Source organism: Rhea americana, unplaced genomic scaffold, assembly GCF_003343005.1.
Source record: "Rhea americana isolate MKP2758 unplaced genomic scaffold, rheAme1 scaffold_31, whole genome shotgun sequence".
Classification (NCBI taxonomy): Eukaryota; Metazoa; Chordata; class Aves; order Rheiformes; family Rheidae; genus Rhea; species Rhea americana.
In genome coordinates, this window is record NW_028186435.1 from 7,043,098 (window position 1) to 7,062,956 (window position 19,859).

General features: G+C 39.1%; 3 protein-coding genes across 8 annotated transcripts in view; 2 read left to right on the forward strand and 1 right to left on the reverse strand.

The window, feature by feature from the left end:
- Positions 1 to 76, reverse strand: part of LOC146593040 (tRNA selenocysteine 1-associated protein 1-like) — a 14,816-nt gene extending 14,740 nt beyond the window's left edge. For 4 of the 5 annotated variants that reach the window (XM_085310080.1, XM_085310083.1, XM_085310081.1 and 1 more), the window contains exon 1: positions 25 to 76. The gene's annotated coding sequence lies outside the window, so the exon portion shown is untranslated. The remainder of the gene's footprint in view (positions 1 to 24) is intronic. The other variant, XM_085310084.1, reaches the window with a different exon arrangement.
- Positions 77 to 228: 152 nt separating this feature from the next.
- On the forward strand, positions 229 to 7,956 carry PAK1IP1 (PAK1 interacting protein 1). 2 transcript variants are annotated; one of them, XM_085310085.1, is made up of 10 exons: positions 229 to 296; positions 639 to 801; positions 1,813 to 1,933; positions 2,027 to 2,101; positions 2,794 to 2,846; positions 3,332 to 3,477; positions 3,566 to 3,663; positions 4,607 to 4,706; positions 6,618 to 6,744; positions 7,202 to 7,434. In XM_085310085.1, the coding sequence occupies exons 2-10, from the start codon at positions 759 to 761 to the stop codon at positions 7,363 to 7,365; spliced, it is 927 nt and encodes a 308-aa protein (XP_085166211.1). In that variant the 5' UTR covers positions 229 to 296; positions 639 to 758; the 3' UTR covers positions 7,366 to 7,434. The 2 variants fall into 2 exon arrangements, with proteins under 2 accessions (XP_085166211.1, XP_085166212.1); XM_085310086.1 differs by lacking the exon at positions 7,202 to 7,434 and adding an exon at positions 7,480 to 7,956 and having other exon boundaries at positions 232 to 296.
- Positions 7,957 to 11,213: 3,257 nt separating this feature from the next.
- On the forward strand, positions 11,214 to 19,590 carry LOC146593042 (transmembrane protein 14C-like). The gene is made up of 5 exons (XM_085310087.1): positions 11,214 to 11,307; positions 11,525 to 11,608; positions 14,503 to 14,604; positions 18,714 to 18,801; positions 19,016 to 19,590. The coding sequence occupies exons 2-5, from the start codon at positions 11,533 to 11,535 to the stop codon at positions 19,071 to 19,073; spliced, it is 324 nt and encodes a 107-aa protein (XP_085166213.1). The 5' UTR covers positions 11,214 to 11,307; positions 11,525 to 11,532; the 3' UTR covers positions 19,074 to 19,590.
- Positions 19,591 to 19,859: the final 269 nt, after the last annotated feature.

Here is a 19,859-nt window from a genome sequence, read left to right on the forward strand (position 1 = left end):
CCCGCACCGGAGGGAACCACTCACCAGCCCCACAGCTCGCCCCCATCCGCCCCGCATGGCCTCCGGGTGGGCTTTTAAGGCGCCGCGGGGGCGGAGCCGCCACCCGCAGCCGCAGGCTCGGCCCCTGCCGCKCGGCCCTGCCCGCGGAGGCGCCGCGGTCTCCGCAGAGCTGTGCGTGCTTCGAGCCGCGGTTAGCGTCCAGCCTTCCCTCAGAGACTTGAAGTGGGAAGCTGCGTAGAAAGAGCAGCACGAGGGATGCCACGTTGTCTTGTGAGACCCAGAAGGGCCCGTGCCAGGTGGGGAAGGGCATGTCTCAAGCCTGTAGTGCTGGAAGAAGGGCAAATTTGTCTTGTTGCCCATGAGATTTATCTCTGTTGTAAATAGTTATTCACATACGGCTTCATTTAAACCCAACACTGATTACAAAAGAGTCTGGACATTTAAATTTTTGGAGCTAGTGGCACATTAATTTTGTAGACTCCTATTATTTTTATAATTCAGTGTATTTCCTTTGCATTTCACACATGTACATTTTGGCTTTTACTTAAAAAAAGGTATTACAGCATGATGAAGATGACTGTAGAAAAGCTCATTGCGATGAGCTTCAGAAAGACCTGTTTATTTTGTATTTCATATAGTCTTGGACAGTTGTCCCTGATTTTACACATCATGCCCACTCTGCCTCACTGTCGGCGGTAGCAGTGAATAACAGATATGTGGTCACTGGGAGCAGAGATGAGACAATCCAAATCTATGATATGAAAAAGAAGATCGAGCATGGGGCACTGCTGCAGCACAACGGTAAGGGAGCTTTTCATCATGCAAAATACTAGTGGTAGAACCTCGTAACTGGAAAACTGGCCTTCGCTAGAAGAAAATTGAAATTGTCATGCCTTTAATAAGGCTTTAGTCTTTAAAAGTACCAGTGATGTAGCCATGATGGTCTAAGGATATAAGCAAGGTAAGCTTTTAAGCATAAAAATCCAAAAATTCTTTTGGGCATCAGCYCAAAATATAGCTTCTTTTTCCAAATATTTTTAGTTTTAGCTGTAGTTACAGCCACAAATGGCTCATAAGCCATTTTTGTTCTACCATGACAGGTTACCTCTACCATGCTTGCTTCCAGCAACCATCTTTCCCAGTGTCCCTGTCCTGTCACAGACATGCATAAGCCACCCAAAGGAAAGAAGTAGTATCTGAGAGCAGGCTGCTGCTGCCAGAACAGTTCACCTGGTCTGTTGCCTACTTCATGTGCCTCCTAAATTATAGCTGGGAAAGAGAATGGTTAATAACAGTCCAATTCAATGTGTATGGGTGATTTGTAGCTCAATCTTAAATATCCTTTTTCTCSTAACATCCAAGAAGTACATGGAATCAGACTGAACGGTCATGGTACATGCATTCCACTTACRTTTGCTAAATCTGGTGCTTCTGGGAAGCAGCATGTGCAGTAGATTGAACTGTGTATCMAAAAGGGGGCTTTGACATGAGACCATTCCTTACGCTGACAGAAGCTGCATGTCACCTGAGTCACAGCTGTTGGTTACTGTTATTTCAAAGGATGGATCAGATGAGGTTCAGATGTATATGGCTACAGGAGGACTAACTGAGSACATAGACTGAATATAGCAAGAAAGATCTTTTTTTTTTTTTGGTGTAGAAATGCTTGGGAAATAATTAAGATTTTCCCAAGGGTAGAGCAGTAGCTGGCAAGGTTGGATGCTAGAAGCATCTCTATTTACTAATATGTTCTCTSTGTGGTGACTGTTCAATATGTACAGCATTGCTCATAGCATTGATTTTGATTCATAGGCACAATAACTTGTCTGGAGTTCTATGGTACTGCACATCTYCTGAGTGGGGCTGAAGATGGACTAATTTGTATCTGGAACACGAAGAGATGGGAATGCCTGAAATCCATTAAGGCACATAAGTGAGTTTCTTGAATCTAGATATTCATGAGTTTTCGTGTTTATGTTCCTTGTAAATAATAAATGTAGATAAAACATTGTTTTGTTTTTATCAGGGGGCACGTGACATCTCTTTCTATTCATCCTTCTGGAAAATTAGCTTTGTCGGTAGGAACAGATAAAACATTAAGGTAAGTTGAAACTGCGGAGAATCGTAGTTAAGTAGTTCTTAGTAAATTTTGTGTTTATAAGCATCAGTCCTGTGTTAGGTCTAGCCTGCAAAACACTGATAAAACATACTCCAACATAAGATGGTTGGTTTGTCCTTTTAAGTTCTAAGTAACAGCAACATTTAAAGTCTTCTCARGAATAGCTCCTGCTGTTCCTAGCCCCTTGCTGTACTTAAACTCTTTATAACCACCAGTAGATGTCCAAACACATTCTCATTTTAGAACAATACTTGTTTAAGCTGCTGACAGCTGTCAGGTTTTTGTTCACTGTGAGAAAAGTATTATTTCATTTTGAGTGTGTACGTATTGCTGCATATATATGTCTTTTATATATATACATACATATATATATAAAGTTACTTTAACAGAAAGATTCAGCTCCTTTTGCTATTTGGCTCTGCATTGCAGACTGTGCTTTACAAAGTAAATAACACAACCTTGACCATRTAGTGTACATACAACATGTCAAATCATCAATTTCTCCTGCATTAAGAACGTAGTGAAATAGAGATACTTAAAAATAGTATGTCATACAATACATAGAGATACTTTAAAGCTTCTTTTCGATGCATCTTGTCAGCAGATAGGATTTCAGTGTGGATTTTGCTGTGCTGTTTTTAATTTGAATGCACATTGTCTGTTCTTTCTTTCAGGACATGGAATCTTGTAGAAGGACGATCAGCCTTTATCAAAAACTTAAAGCAAAGTGAGTTGATCAGTCTAAATCTGTTAAACAACTAGAATTAGAKAGGTGTTTTTTGTTTGTTTAAAGTTGAGTAAAGATCAGTGGAATTATTTAATCAACAAGCCAGTTAATTCAAGGCTACTTTGACAACAACATTTTTGTACTTGCAGGCAAGCATATGTTCTTAATTATAACTATTTACCAAAAGGAAAATAGAGTAACACTAATTAAAAATCGTATTTTCTTCCTTAACATTTGATATCGGGCATTTAAAGAAATGTTTTATTTTCTTTATAACTTCTGAYAATTAAAAACAAGTATTTAAAACATAGTTTTACTTATTACTATTTATTCTAGGTTATTTGATTTTCTTTTTCTGTGTTTTTCTCARGTTGACTTAGAAAACAGTGTCTAGCAGCTTCTGAAGATTTTTACTTTTAGATTTGTATGCAATATAGAATGCAAAAAGCTGTATAGATGTATATATAATTTTGTCTGTTGTATAGATGCCCACATAATTAAGTGGTCTCCCAGTGGAGAGAAGTATGTGACCGTGATAACAAATAAAGTGGATGTCTATAAACTTGACACAGCCTCGATCACTGGTACCATCACTACAGAGAAGAGAATTTCTTCGCTTACATTTATTACAGTAAGTACAAAAAGAAAGATATTGGGAAGTAAATTGTTTTGAAAACATGAATTTAATCACACTTGCATTTCTTTTCTCCTGTTTCAAGGATTCTATCCTTACTATAGCTGGAGATGATGAAGTTATAAGGCTCTACAACTGTGACTCTCAAAAATGCTTATGTGAATTTAAAGCTCATGAAAACAGGTATTTTATATTTATTCTCTTATACTATTTAAATACTTACGGCAATGCTTAGTACTCAGTACAGTCCAATGAATTGTAATGTTCAGCATATTTTAGTGTTGTTTCTGTTTCAGTATAGGAAGTAAATTTACTARTATGTGCTAATTCCAAATTTGAGACAGGCTTGTTTGCTTTTAGTGTGAACCCATGTGCTATGGTTTACATGCAAGTTGCAAAAACAGTAGGTATACAATCAGAAACATTGCAGGTGTAAACTTTTATCTAAAGTATAAAATATTTAGATCGAAATATAAGATCTAAATCTCAGTATAGAACATATCTAATTACACACCTCAAATTAAGAGCTAAATATACTGGCATGGATTTATGTTAATCTTTTTTCAAGAAGAAGATACACACACACATATGTATAATATATATATAAAAGTTTACATCTGTGATCTATGTATTCCTGAGATTGGGCACCAATATTTTGCGAAAAGACCATCTAAAGAATGTTTAGCCAGACTTCACAGACTCTGACTGTATAGGATACTTACATAAAATAAACTAGTTGTACTCAGTCCAGACAATAGAGGGATAATTATGTATTCTCTGTTGTTGTTGAATACCAAATATTCATCCAAATGCAGATTTTAATTCATCAAAACACACAAGCATTAACTGAAATGTCATTAATGTGGATAAATTTTAGTGTGTGCTTAAAAGAGYTAAAGGGTTCTTCTGAATTGAATTCTAATGGCCTAGGAAAGAYAAGTATTCCTTCTCTAAATGATAGCATTCAAAACAGATTGCCTTTCCAAGTTCCAGCCTGGCATTTRTGTTTTTCTTATTCAAATTAATTTTTAGACTGTTGCCTATTCATCTTTAATGAAGACAAAGCTATTGTTTTGAAGTGAATTACCATGCTATAAAATAACCAAGTATTACATTTTCTTCACAGAATAAAAGATATCTGTAGTTTTGAAAGGGAAGGACAACATATTATTGTTACTGCATCAAGTGATGGTTACATTAAAATGTGGAATCTGGATCTTAATAAGGTTGGTYGATTTAACTGGCTGGTACATTTATGGAAAAACATCAGATAACTAAAATTGCAGATTGTTCCATTTTAAAGACTAATTTTAGTCTTTAATCACTGAGGAAATTTTATTTGTAATCTGGGTATCTCAATCTTCATGCTATTTTCAGCAGAAAATGTAAATATCTACACATATATTTGTGTATACTTGTGTRTCTTTGTATCTGTAATTTTTTAACAAACTATAAAATCTGATGAAATTATGAAGCTTTCATCCTCTCTCTTGTGTAAAAGCACGCTTTCCTTTAGACCCAGCTGAGGTCTGACTGGTCAAGGCCTGGCCAAGGTTATGGCTGTCTAATCAGTTATGTATGCTGTAAGGATTGCTGTGAATTTTTGTGATGTTGTTGACTGTTACTACTCCCCTTAAAAACATAAAATCTATGGTGTGGGGATAGTGGTTGTTCATGTGGGAGGAAAAAGTTGTCCTGCTGAAAAACTCAAACTCATGAGTGTATTGGGCACTTTTTTTTCCTATATTTCCTGAACTTTTCTTTATTTTCAAACAGTTCTTAGTAACGCAGTTGAACAAAGAATCATGGCTTATCTTTAAAGTTTTCTGTGTTTATTGTTTTGCTTTAGAGTGTGATCTTTTTAAATCCAAAATAGATTTGTTTAATACCTAATCATAAAGGATCTATTATGTTCAATCATAAGTATATAATATGAAGTACATATCTGTTAACATTTTGTACTTTATATTTCTAATCTGAATTTGCCCATGTATAATTTCAACCCCCTTGACAATTTTTATACATTTAAGTATATATAGTAAGTATAGTTATGTATACATAATTAAGCTAGAGTGAAAATCCCTCTTTTATCTTTGTCTCAAATTTCTGTTCCCTTTGTACATAATCTACATTGTCATCAAGGCACTCTTCAGCCTCTCTGTAACATTGTCGTTATTTTGACTAAATGCGTGATCTTTTTCTTTCTTGCTATGCAGTCAAAATTTTGTAAAACTATTTGTGTAACTGCATGGGCTGCTCTGTCCAGTTCTGTGAGGGAGAATATCCTATTGCAAATAGTTTCTGATGTATTGATACTGTTATTCTACACTTGCTTGTGACACTTTATYCCCTTATATATGTAGAAGAATATTTGTCCAAATATTCCCAGAACTGACTGATAGAAAGCAGTTAAGAAATTGTGTAAATGCAGATAGATGCAATGGTTGATGGTTGTGGTGGGAACACAGCATGAAGAGATTATTTTTAATCAAGTCTTGTCTTTGTGAGGGAGAAAAGCAGTCTGATACAATCGCTTAAATTATTTTAGCTGCACCAATAAAATAGTTATTACTCTGGAGCTTAAATTTTTAATCATTAACAAATGTTACAGAATCACACAATAGTTGAGGTTGGCAGGGACCTCTGGAGGTCACGTAGTCCAACCACCCTGCTCAAGCAGGGTACCTAGAGCATGTTGGACAGGGTTGCATCCAGGCGGGCCTCGAAGATCTCCAGAGAAGGAGACTCCACAACCTCTCTGGGCAACCAGTGCTCTGTCACTCTAAAAGTTTTTCCTCATGTTTATTGTCATTGTGGACCTGTGCTTCAGCTGCTTGTGCCTCATGTTAAACTATTTGCATGTGCCTGAAATCCATCAGTCTTGCTTATCGAGATACCCTCTTAAAGTAGTTGGGAGTTTTGTATAAAACCACCAGTGAGGGTTGGTGTGAGGATAACAGGACTGTAACAATCTGACCRTTAATCTGCACAGTGTCTAGTTCTAAACATTCTTAGGTATCTTACAGTTTCCCAGAAGCTGGGCAGTAAAATACCTTTTCAAGTTCAGATACCTGAGTAAATTTAAAGGGAAATAAAGTAACATTTAACTCTTTTATTTTTTTCTGTATTATTTTCAGATTAAAGATGTGCCTTCTTTACTATGTGAAATCAATACCAAAGCTAGGCTGACATGTCTGGCAGTATGGTTTGACCACATTTCAGAAATCAAAGAAAATTCTGATGAAACTGCAACATCATCCCAAGGTAATAGAATCGTGTGTATTTTTAGTTGTTAACGTGATTGTGAAATGGAAGATACTTAGTGGGAGGTTTTTTCATACATACATTGGAAAAATTCATGTAGCTTGAAGAATTGGAGATAATGAGATTGGTAAGTGACACACATATCCTTACTCATCTAGTAAGAGTCCCAAGTCTACACATAGTAATGATACAACTACAGAAGTAAGCGTAGGAAGATAGGCACAAGGACTGAGCTATGATTTGGGTCTGAGCAAYGGTTTATTTGTATCTAGAAACCAGTTGCATGATATATTGTCACCTAGTTGGAAGATATCAGCCTTTTTGCACTTCTGTTATAGAAAATTTTTGTTCCTTTTTGCTGAAATAACATACTGAGGAACACAGTGGGAAGCTTTTTTAAACAGATATGAAAAGAATAAACAGTTTGATAGAACTGCATTTTTTTGTATGCACGTAGGAAAAAGTAGATCTGAGGCCAATACATTTGGGCAAATTTACAAAATCCAGGTCAGTATCTTTTCTTATTTTGTTTTCCTCTATAGTAACCTATTTACAAACTTGATCTTCAGATTATTTCCATTTCACAGGCAAAGCTGTCATAAATGGCAAATTCTACTTTAAATTATTTCCCTTTAACAAAGGGGGACCATAAAATGATTCAAATAACTCTCCATGCCTCCTTAAACTACAAAGACTGGAAGTAAACATAGTAAAAAAATTTTTGCTTTTTTTCAGCAAATGAAGATGAGAAATTATCAATAGTCAGGAAAAAGAAAGTTTGTTGGACTGATAAGAATGGTAAAACAGCAAAAAGAGATAGAAAAATTATTTCTGAGAAGCGAAAATTGGAAACTCCACTGCAAAAGAAGAAAAAGAAACTGAAGAGCTCAGAATGAAGGCAACTACCTTCTCTCTTGAATAAAAAGTAAATGCTGGTGTTTCTAAAATCAGTTTTTACAAAGGTGTAAACCTGTGACAGAATGTACACTTTTGAAGCGATCTGATGTTTCAAAGTAACAACATCTTTTACTCTGAGGAATTGACTGATCATTGTGTGAAGTACCAAAAGAAGTGGCAACTTTTCCTAAGCAACAAGGCAAAAATAAATGCATGAAGTGTAATATGTGTATTTTTTTATTAACAACGCCATATATTTTTTAACTAGCTCTGAAAATGTCAACTAAAGCAATTAAAATAGCTACATCTACATCAGTGATTATGTTTGTGTCTCAGTTAAATGCAAATTGAAAATACCTACAGTTTGTCATTTTAGTGTTGAAAAAGTTACTGTTCTTTTGACTTAGAAAGGATCTGCCTTTATCATGCATTCCTTTTGCTTCTGTAAGAAGGAACAAATTTGAATTACTTAAAATACGATGATCAAATTCCATTCATACTTTCACTAAAAAAATTTGCTTTTTACCTCTTGTCATATATGTAGAGTTTATAAACAAAATGTTTATTTTTTTAACCTTATATTTCATGCCTTTAATGTTTTTTAAGTTTTTGTGCCCATACATATAGTTTAGGTCCCTTTTTTCCAGGAGTTGATTTTCCTCATTTAAATGAATACTCATAAAAATTCTGTATCAAGTTTATAGTATATACTTTCAAGAACTTTCAAAATACTAGTATTTATGAAATACGGATAGAATAGCTTTAGGAGGTCACATGATTGAAGTCTTTTTTTCAGAAGACTATGTATATTTAAGTGGAAGAATTTATATTGAGTAAATTTTTCCATTTTCCTCCCTTCCCTTTAGTCTGAGCTGTACTGTAAAAAAAGAAAAAAAGAAAAATTGAAAAATTATCTAACATATTTGAAGTTTGTCATGATGGAAGAATGTTACCCATCTGTTCTGTACTTAAACAAAAAGTGAATTCCTGTACTTATCAGTCAGTGGGAACAGGATTTTATTCTAAGTCTCAACATAAGCATACAGTGGGAAAAACAAAGTTGAGGTGGAGAGAACAAGGTCAAATAGTTGTACTAAATGTTCTTTTATTTCTTTTAAATAAGGCATTTTAATGTTGTTTTCTGCACTATGATAGCAGTCTGTTTCCTCTGTTTTCAAAAGATAGTTGGAGTTATACTTTGTTCTGATTCACTTTAGGAATAATCTGCTTTTCCTTATTCATGTTACAAGAGAAAAGGTCGAAGAAATCTGAAAAATGATTGAGCCAAATCTAGAGACAGGATTGCAGTCTGTCTTAAGGATATAAAATAGGACRTAACTCCAGATGAGGTCCGAGTATGCTCTGACACTGAAACAAAGTGAGTATCTTCTGGGCTGTAGTGAGATTATTCATGTGGCAATGGCAGTATTCTCTTCAAGGTAGATGTCGGTAAATTGTGTGTGTGACTGTTTCCTTTATTTAGATAGTGATCATAACCCCTGTAGGAGTTCGGTTTAATTCAACAATAGAGATTTCAGCTGTACTTTAATTTTAATTTACACAGCTTTGAACTTTAGTGGTACTTTGAATATGTATGTACACAAACACTGCCAAATAATACAAGACTTAAAACAGTTTGTAGACTTGGCAGATTTTTAACTGATAGCTGGGTACCTGTGGTATACAGGACTTGCAATATTCTCTTATTTAAGTTTCGTAAAATATTTTCAGATACCTATTTTATAGTGTTGACAAAGACTGCTGCTTGACAAAATGGCTACTACTACTAAAACAATTGCCATCATTTGAATTTTTGAATACATGAGCTTATAACCATGCACGTCACGATTTACAGAAATAAGCTCAGGTCTGAGCATCAGAAAAAATCCAGTCTGCACTGTATTTTAAAGATGAAGAAGCAACAAGTCAGAGAATTTTGGTTCTAAGAGCTAGACTTATAAATAGACATTCGATATCTGTGTAAATTTGAACACTCTGTGTAGTAACAAGGAACTACGCATCTCATGAGATTATGGAGTCTCCTTCTCTGGAGATCTTCAAAGCCCACCTAGATGCAACCCTGTCTAACAGCTGTAGGTGACCCTGCTGAGCAGGGGGGTTGGCTAGATGATCTCCAGAGGTCCCTGCCAACCTTACTGATCCTATGATTCTATGATAGTGAGGCTTGGAACAATTTGTGACTGCAGCAGGAGATAGGGAAGACAACAGCTTTTATAGTGAAATACAGAACTCATATTTTGTTTACCTTGAGTGAATGTTCAACTACTAATCAGTACTTGGCAATTTTTTTTTCTTGCACACATTTTCCTTTCCAGAACATTCTCCATTCTTGTTATGGTGAGTGACAGAGGGGAGCCAACAGGGCAGAGAGAGAGGACAAGTCGGCAGGGAGAAAGCTTCTCCTGCGTCAGGGTGAACATGGATGACACTGGCAAAGTAGATAGAGCCGTGGCTGCAAATCACAGCCTGGGAAGCAGCCTCTCGGCARAGCCTCAAGTGACTTCAGCAGCTCTGGCAGCTGTGGGTAGGAATATTTTATAACCCTCTCTTTGGGAATTCCTGAACTGCATTACAAAACGCAGCCCACTGAAACCTGAGCCCACAGCTTCAACAGAAAACTGAACCCCATCCCAGAGTAGCCTAGATATGCATTGGTTAAGGCACTTTTCTGGGAAACAGAAGATCTATGTTTAAACCATTTATTCCAAAAGGGAATTAAAACACTCTCCTGCTGACTGACCCTTAGGCTAACTCATACAAGACAGAAACACCCACCCGTTCTAAAGCAAGCTGCATTTTGCAGAAAGCCCAGAGTAGTGAGGTTTTGTAGGGCAAAACATCTACTATGTCTCTACTATGGAGGGCTACTAAAGGCCAGCTCAGGGGCATGGCTGGAGCTCTGCTGCTTGTGTGGCTAAATGTACATGAGAGGTAAGTGCCCACCCAACTGGAATAAATCATGCAGCACCACTTAAGTAAAGAAAGCCAGTTTCAGCACTTAACAAAACAAAGTTCAGCATAAATCTGTGTACACAATTTTAATCATGTCAACATTTTTTTTCCAGACTAAAAAAAAAGCAAAACATTTTACCAGATACTTTCTTCTGTCTTTTGACTTGTTTCCCATTGCACTAGCGATGACTGTATTTTGAGGATTRTAAAGTAGTCTACATTTTCCATAAAAAGGTTCTGCTGAAATTCTTACTCAAAGCTAGAAGCAGCATGTTGACTGCCTGGAGATGTGACCCGCACCAAAACCCAACCCCAAATTCGCAGCTGCACCATAAACCCTCACTTCATTTAGAGGACTAGGATGCACTGGGCRGAAATAAGTACAGTGCGGAGGGAGCCCGGCTGCCTCACTGAAGCAGCCCACAAAACCTCGTTTATACCGAAGTGTGTTCTCGTTTGCAGGCGGCTCCGTGCCTGGACATCCCCAGCACGCCCCTCCCGCRTTGCCGTGCGGAGATCCCCGCACTTTCTTCGGGGCGCACCCAACCCCGCCTCCTTACATCTTTTACTTTTTCCCCTCCTCCAAAACCAGCCGGAAAAGGGAGGTTTTGGGCGGTGCGCTGCTCGCTCTCTTCCCTTCCCCTTCCGTACCCTGCTCCGCCCCGGGCTGCAGCGCAGCGGGGCCGGCAGGCGGTGAGTGCTGCGGGGGGCTCGGGCCGGYGGGGCGCTGATGCTGAGCTGCGCCGCCTTCCCAGCAAACTGGCTTGCAGCTCTTACACCTCCTGTAGAGTGTAGGCAGGCCTTGATTGCGAAAACACTCCCTGCAGCAATAGAGTGATTAAAAAAAAAAGAAGAAAAAAAGGACAGCTCTCTACCCTCTCCCCCCTCCCTTCTCTTTTTTTTCTTCCAGTTTCCAGCATGGCTGTGGACTGGCTCGGCTTTGGCTATGCTGCCCTGGTGGCAACAGGAGGGCTTATTGGCTATGCAAAAGCAGGTATGGTGTGCAAGTTCTTGTTGTGAATCCCTCCTTCCCCACCCCATGCAGCAACGTAAATGTATGTGAGCTGATAGCTTCTTACAAAAACTTCCTATCTCGGTGCTCATGCAGATGTAAAGCTTGTCAGGCTGTGCTGTGTGTTGATAACTTGCTTCTGTTAGGGTGCGGTGCTTTTCAGTTTGAGCTGGTGCTTTGGGTTGATAAGCCCACAGTTTGCTCTCTGGTGGGTGTTGGTGTACAGCCTCTCTGTTGAGCTCTTTGGGACAACCAAAAGAAGTTTGCTTCAGAAAGGCTTTCTCCTTTCCTGATATTTTAAATATAATCATTCTATAACTGTTCTGTGTTTTCAAGTGACATGAATCACAAGGGTTTCCCTCCCCCCCCCACCCTCTTACAGACTAGTAAGACTCTTTTTAATGGTTGGCATTACCAGTGTCCTGCGTGCTGCAGAGAGAGTTTTCAGAAGGATCCCTTCTGCAAATACAGCTGAACAGCACAAATCGGTCTTTAAGCTTGTTTCTGTTCCRCACTACTCACGTTAAGCTTACTCCCTAGCCTACACCTTCCCCTTCCTGACCTTTTTCTCAGTTGCTCTCTTCCAGCAGAACTGTGGATTCACCACTGCTGCAGCACAGTTCATTACTGCTTTGGAAATCCCTGAGCCATCTCAGTGCTGGTGATATAACGCGTATTCCTGCATTGCTGAAGTCAATGGGAAGCTTACCGGTGTATCTGACTACATAGCTGCTAACACCTACTCCCTGCTGCTTTCTACTGGCTTGCTTTGTCMTTTGGGCTGGGAGTGGAGTTTAGGCCAGGAGGGGCAATACGGAGAACTTAAATAATWAATTTTCTGCATAGTTCTCTGAGCTCATTACAAAACAATAGGCAAGATTATCAATACTATCACTAACGATATTATCCTCTATTCCCAGGTGGGAGGACAAGGTCATATTGAGGCAAGAAGAAAATCCAGCTCATAGGGTTTTTGAAGGGGGACATGAACTTTATGAGAAATAGTAAAATGGAGGAATTAAAGAGCAAAGGTGCAAGATCAGACAAAAGGACATGTTTGTACAGCAACTTGTAGGGAAATAAAAAAACTTGTCATCTCCCTACTAATAACTGGCTGCTTTTTGATAACAAACACTGAATGAGCATGTTTGAAAGAATAGAGAGGAATGATGAAAGAGAGCACAGTCCAGAAGTATAGTTGCTTTATTCTTCACTGTCTACTTTCCATAAGCATATCTGCAAGTGTACAGTCAATCCAGTTGTGGAATAGAGTGACTGTTTTGCTATCCTTATTAAAAATGGAAAAAAATGTAATGGTATTCACAGAGGTTGTTAAATGTAATGATCAGTAGGTAGGCTCTTTAACTGGAAAAGATTTGAAATCTAACGATTATGTGCAGTTGATGATACCTTTTTCTGTTTTGGAGGTGCATTAATGAAGTAAAAGACAACTTTTATATTTTCATGATTCTCCCAAATTGATTAATAATTTGCCATGAAAATGTCTTGGAAGAAGCAAAACAAAATGGAACCTTAATCGATAGATCTAGTTATAAAAGAACAAATCATCCTAGCTTTATTTAGCCACAAAGCCAGTGGCCAGCAGTAGGGGCCTTAGGAAGAATATGATAAGAGGGTAAGCACAAAATGATTTTATTATTATTATTTCCCCCCCTCTTCAGTGTGTTCTCTGGGCCTCTGATGTTTTGGGACCTCCTGAGCCAGAGGTGGTATTATTGTCCTAGTAAGTTTATGTGCCGTAGCTGCTTAAACAATGCCTCAAGGTAAAATTCAAGGATATGAMAGCCATTTGTGGGCTTTTAGGCTTGTATAAAGAATTGTAGTTAGTACGTGTTGGTTGCTGAACTGCACTAGGTCTGGAGTAGCTGCYTACTGGAGTGCATATCTTTTCCTTGCACATGTACAAGGGTATCTTGTATTGTCTATCATCTTTAATTCTTGCTTTTTTTGTCAAAAGTAGGATCTGAAGCAACATTGCAGCTGCCTTGTTGATAACCGAAGAATTATTATTTTCTTGTAGCAATGTACAGTCTTTCTTCAAGTAACATTGAGAGATCTTTATTAGCTTGGCTTTGCAATCTCCACTCCTTTTATAGGTGACCTAAAGAAATGGAATATACCCTCAATAGTATTACCCTCAATAGCAATAAGTCTGAATTCTCTGTTAACATTGTTAAGGGCATTCATCACTCACAATAGTCATGATACTTCATTAATTGATGTCATCTATGAATCATCATTTTGGATATGATATCCTCTATCTTCTGATAGTTCAGGATTGTCGTTTATACTAAGGACTTGATCCAAATGCTAGGTGAGTCCAGGGAATCTTCTTCCAAAGTCAGCAGTGACCTTTGAATCAGATCTCAGGCATACTCAAGAGATAGAGCCTCTCTTATTTGACTCCCCATTGCTCTTTGGCAACTTCTTATTTGTCTGAATACTCTCCTGCCCAGTTCAGCTTACACATCCTTCTTTCTGATCTTGCACCTTTGCTCTTTAATTCCTCCAGTTTACTGCTTCCCATAAAATTCGGAAATCATATTGTTGAAATAACATATTTCATTTCACACAAAAATCATGCTGATTCTTAAGCTTTTCTCACTAGTTTTTGCATCATAAGTATATCGATGGCTTTGCTGTTAAAGAATTAAACATGTTTGTATCTTATGCAAGAGTATTTGAACATGGTTCTTCATTCAGCTCAGCATAGTCTTAATAACTTAAGAAAACTAATCTGCTTAATAAGAGTGAATGCTCATTTTTTTGTTATCACCTGTTTTATAGAATATCAGCAGTTGAACAGATTTTTTTTCCTGAGCTTCTAATAAATACAATGTCTTTGATTCATTCAGGTAGTGTCCCATCTCTAGCTGCTGGCCTTCTCTTTGGGAGTTTTGCTGGACTGGGTGCCTATCAGCTCTCACAGAATCCAAATAATGTGTGGATTTCTCTGAGTAAGTCTTCTGGATTTTTATTTATGTGGGATTATATTTACTCAAATAACTGGGTACTTAAAATGACTACATAGAAGTGCAATAGTCACTGTACAAGAGTTAATCTGATGATGTTACAAATTACACGGAATCACAGAATCACAGAATTGTTGAGGTTGGAAGGGACCTCTGCAGATCATCTAGTCCAACCTTCCTGCTCAAGTAGGGTCTCCCAGAGCATGTTAGACAGGATCGTATCCAGGTGGGTTTTGAATATCTCCAGAGAAGGAGACTCCACAAGCTCTCTAGGAAACCTGTTCCAGTGCTCTGTCACTCTCACAGTGAAGAAATTCTCCGTCACATTCGGGCAGAACTTCCTGTGATTCAGTTTTTGCCCATTGCCTCTAGTCCTTTCACATGGAACAACTGAAAAGACTTTAGCCCCATCCCCTTGACACTCTCACTTCAGGTGCTTGTACACATTGATAAGATCCCCCCTCAGTCTTCTCTTCCCCAGGCTAAAGAGGCCCAGCTCTCACAGCCTTTCCTCATAGGGCAGGTGCTCCAGTCCTCTGATCATCCTCGTAGCCATACACTGGACTCTCTGCAGTAGCCCAATGTCTCTCTTGTACTGGGGAGCCCAGAACTGGACACAGTACTTAAGATGAGGCCTCCCCAGGGCTGAGTGGAGGGGCAGGATCACCTCCCTCAACCTGCTGGCAAAACCCTTCCTAATGCACCGCAGGATAGCACTGGCCTTCTTGGCTGCAAGGGCACATTGCTGGCTCATGGTTAACTTGTCATCCACCAGCACTCCCAGGTCCTCTGCAGAGCTGCTTTCCAGCAGGTCAGCCCCCAGCCTGTACTGGTGCCTAGAGTTATTTCTCCGTAGGTGCAGGACTCTGCACTTGCCCTTGTTGAATCTCATGAGGTTCCTCTCCGCCCAGCTCTCCAGCCTGTCCAGGTCTCTCTGAATGGCAGCACAGCCCTCTGGTGTATCAGCCACTCGTCCCAGCCTGGTATCATTGCAAACTTGCTGAGGAGGCACTCTGACCCCTCATCCAGGTCGCTGATGAAAAAGTTGAACAGGATGGGACCCAGCCGTGAGCCGCGGGGGACTCCACTAGCCACAGGCCTCYAGCTAGACTCTGCACCACCTGATGACAACCCTCTGAGATCTGTCTTTCAGCCAGTTCTCAATCCACTTCACAGTCCACTTGTATAACCCACACTTTCTGAGCTTATCTAGGAGAACGTTATGGGAGACTGTCGAAAGCCTTGCTGAAGTAAGGTACACAACATCCACTGCTCTCTGCTCATCTACCCAGCCATTCATGCCATCTAGGAAGGCTATCAGATTGGTTAAGCAGGATTTCCCCTTGGTGAATCCATGCTGACTACTCCTGATCACCTTCTTTTCCTCCATATGCTTGGAGATGACATCCAGAATGAGCTGTTCCATCACCTTTCTAGGGATGGCGATGAGGCTGACATGCCTGTAGTTGCCTGGGTCCTCCTTCTTGCCCTTTTTGAAGACTGAAGTGACACTGGCTTTCTTCCAGTCCTCAGGCACCTCTCCAGTTCTCCAGGACCTTTCAAAGATGATGGAGAGCAGCCTGGCAACAACATCYGCCAGCTCCCTCAGTACCCGTGGGTGCATCCCATCAGGGCCCATGGATTTTTGGATGTCAGCATTCTTATAATCCTCCCAAGTAGCCTGTCTCCTCTTCCACATTCTGTGTACTTTCTTCTTCTGTTGGAGTTTTGTCAGGAGCTCCTTGCTYATCCATGCCGATCTCCTGTCCCCTTTGCTGGACTTCTTTCTCCTTGGGATGCACTGCTCTTGAGCTTGGAAGAAATGATGTTTGAATACTAGCCAGTTCTCCTGGACCCCCCCTTCCTTCTAGGACCTTAACCCATGAGATTCCTCCAAGTAGGTCTCTGAAGAGCCGAAAGTCCGCTCTCCTGAAGTCCAGGGTTGCAGTCCTGCTTATTGTATTTACTTCTTTCATGCAGCATCCTGAACTCCACCATCTCATGGTCACTGCAGCCAAGGCTGCCCCCAACCTTCACATCTCGTTGTTAGTTAGAACAAGGTCCAGCAGGACACCCTTCCTTGTAGGCTCCTCCACTATCTGTGTCAAGAAGTTATCATCAATGCACTGCAGCAGCCTCCTGGACTGTTTGTGCCTACTGTKTTGTCCTTCCAGCAGATATCGGGGTAGTTGAAGTCCCCCATGAGAACCAGAGCCTGTGATCATAAGGCTGCTTCTAGCTGTCTGTAGAAGGCCTTGTTGACTTCCTCTTCCTGGTCAGGTGGCCTGTAGTAGACACCCAAACAGTGGGTGTCCCCCACCTTAGCCTGTCCTTTGATCTTCACCCATAGGCTCTCGACTGGCTCCTCCTCCACCCCTAGGCAGAGCTCAATGCATTCCAGTTGCTCTCTCCAATCTGGAACTCCACCACCTCGCCTTCCTGGCCTGTCTTTCCTAAAAAGCACATAGCCATCCATGACAACATTGAGTTTAATTTAGAGTTAAATTGAGTTTAAATTAGATCTTTAAACCTGTTCCCCTGGAGCAGGAACAGTTAACAACACTTAGTTGTTGTTTTTATTTTTTTTTAAAGGGTGTTTTGAAAATACATATTTAAAAACCACTTTGGTGTGTCTTGCTCAGCGTTTTCTCACTGTGTTCCTTCTTTCTGCATCCCTTTTATTTGAAGCATTTGAAGCATAAAATGCTTTGGATGACAATTTGAACTTATACTGTTGTTCCTCTTGGCAACAGGAGAAGAGAATATCTGTTATTCATCAGAAGAGCTGGTCTTCTGAACACTGAAAAACATACTGGTTGTGATGGAAAATGTGTGCTAGGATAAACTGATATAGTAAACTCATATGGTAAAATAAATCAAAACACCATTATTTCACTTACTTTACCAAAAAATGAGGTACACATTTTGTGTTTAAAAACTTGTATGTACTATGACATGTGTCTCCAGAATGTGATCTTTGTCTTTATGTCCACACAGCACTCAGGCACAATCAAGTTAAGACAGCTTAGCATGTGATCATCTATTGCTTTAACCTGTGCGTGCATAAAGCCCATGCCAGCTGCAAAATAATACAACTTGAACTTAAGTCTTGTTCACTAGTAAGTTAGGGTAACTTGCAATTTCTGCAGCTCCTGGTGTCTACCACTTGTTAGACTGCTTTAACTTAGATACTTGTAAGTGCACATTTGGCCACTATTTGTGTTTTAGTTGTATCCTCTCCGTCCTTGATCTGATTCCTTCACTAGGACCAAGGATGGGTTGGGTCCTTCAGCAATGTAACAGTTTTGCATCATGCAGGAAGCAATARTATGGAATGCTTGTTGTTCCAACCACTTTTTTATGTGGTGCTGTTAAGTTATTGCTGGATAGCAGCTACGTGCTAAGGCTAAGGATTTCATTGGTGTGTTTTCTGTATATTTTTTGTAGTAATCAATCTTTCTTCGAGATACAGTGTTCCAGGGATTGCCCTTCCTCTTTTATTGGCTCAGTGACACTGCTTGGCTCCTGTCTCAATGTCAAGCAGTCAAGACGGATGGTATTCACTCTTTGATATCAGATAAYGGAAAGCAGTACAGCTTTCTGGGGTTGGTAGTGCTTAGCACTTAAACAGCACAACTGCTTGTCAAAGTCTTTTGCAAATATAAATCAGTTAATTCTTCAACAGTAGGAGTTAGGCAAGAAAATGCTATCTCCCTCTTCAAGAGGTGGGGGAATTACATGCACAAGTTTAGTGATTTTTGCTAGGGTGCTAGGAAAGAGTTGGTTCCAAAGCAATGTGGTATAAGTTATTCCCCGTCTCCAAAGCAGCATGTTTTACCAAAGAAACCTGGGAAGGACAGGAGTATATAGAGTGCATTGTCTGCTAGAACTCAATTTTGAATATTTATTCTTTCCATACTAAGACATTCAAAAGTTTACACAATTTATTGACTCTTTTTGGCCACCACATAAAATAATCCTGTTTCACTCTTTTAATTTATACTATTACTTATCTCTGTTCCATTGATTCTGAACAAGCATCTCTCTCACATGTACATCTCTTGCTGACGGAACTCTTTAATTTCTCATTTAAGTTACATCTGGAACATTGACTGCCGTCATGGGAATGAGATTTTACAACTCTGGAAAATTCATGCCTGCAGGGTTAATTGCTGGTGTCAGGTACAATACAAATATAGAGAGTATATACATATTTCAACCCCCTATATGTGATTTCTTTTCTTGCTTAACTTTGATCAAATAAATTGCATTTTATATGTCTTTTTATGTTTTCTCTGCATCAGTTACATAGGAAATACTTGATAATGAATTGACAAATTATTATTATTATTGTTTAATTTTGGGAAYTTATAATGTGTTTTTCCCCCATAAACAGTTTGCTAATGGTTGGAAGATTAGCACTGAAAATGATGGAAAAACCACACGATAAGTAGTTTTGCAGTTTAATCTCTGAATAAGGAAACCTGAGAATGAAGATGCAGGAATGCAGAAGAAAAAGGGTGGAAAAGTTTTCTATATCAAGACAGCTTATTTTTTAATAATGGGAAAGAAAATTATGAGAGATTTTTTTATATATATACAAGATGCCATTTGTTTCAAAGATCATTTGTAGAGCTRTTGTTGTGTGGTAAGATACTGGTCTTGGTTTCCAAACACATCTCAGTATATTTCAACTCTTCCAGTTTTTATATTCCAAAATAAACTGATGACATGTATGAAGCAGGGAGGACTCATATTTAAGAAAGTATCCATAAAGAGTCACATGAGTAGCTGGCCAAATACAGCACTATGGTATCTCATGCCTTTTATCCTGCATGTTACAGTATGCTTTCCCTGCTTGCATTCTAAGTTGTAAGACCGTAAGTGTATAACACCAAACAGATCTTTTTATTGTGGAATGATGTTAAAAGAGAATGGCTCTTCTACAAATAAAATCTGTTATAAGACTTACTGGCATGTTTTTGTGTCCTTTCTGTGTGTATGGGGTTGGAGGTATTTTTTACCTTCTTACATTCTTCTCAGTGGAATTCCTTACAGTGGACTTTTACCTAAGTGCAGTCTTTTCATGATATTTAAAAATCACTTTTTAAATGGAGGTACAGAAGAGGAAATTAGGTTGGGGCCTTCAGTAATGCTGCATTAAAGCCCTCTTTAGAAAGAAATTTACACTATGGATTAACTGAGCAAGATATGTGTTAGGCTAAATGAATAGTTAAACG

Bases quoted from the DNA above. Each gene is read 5' to 3' on its own strand.
- LOC146593042 (XM_085310087.1), top strand. From the start codon at position 11,533: ATGGCTGTGGACTGGCTCGGCTTTGGCTATGCTGCCCTGGTGGCAACA. The intron at 14,605-18,713 runs GTAAGTCTTCTG...TTCTCATTTAAG, and splicing joins TAATGTGTGGATTTCTCTGA to TTACATCTGGAACATTGACT. The intron at 18,802-19,015 runs GTACAATACAAA...CCCCATAAACAG, and splicing joins GGGTTAATTGCTGGTGTCAG to TTTGCTAATGGTTGGAAGAT.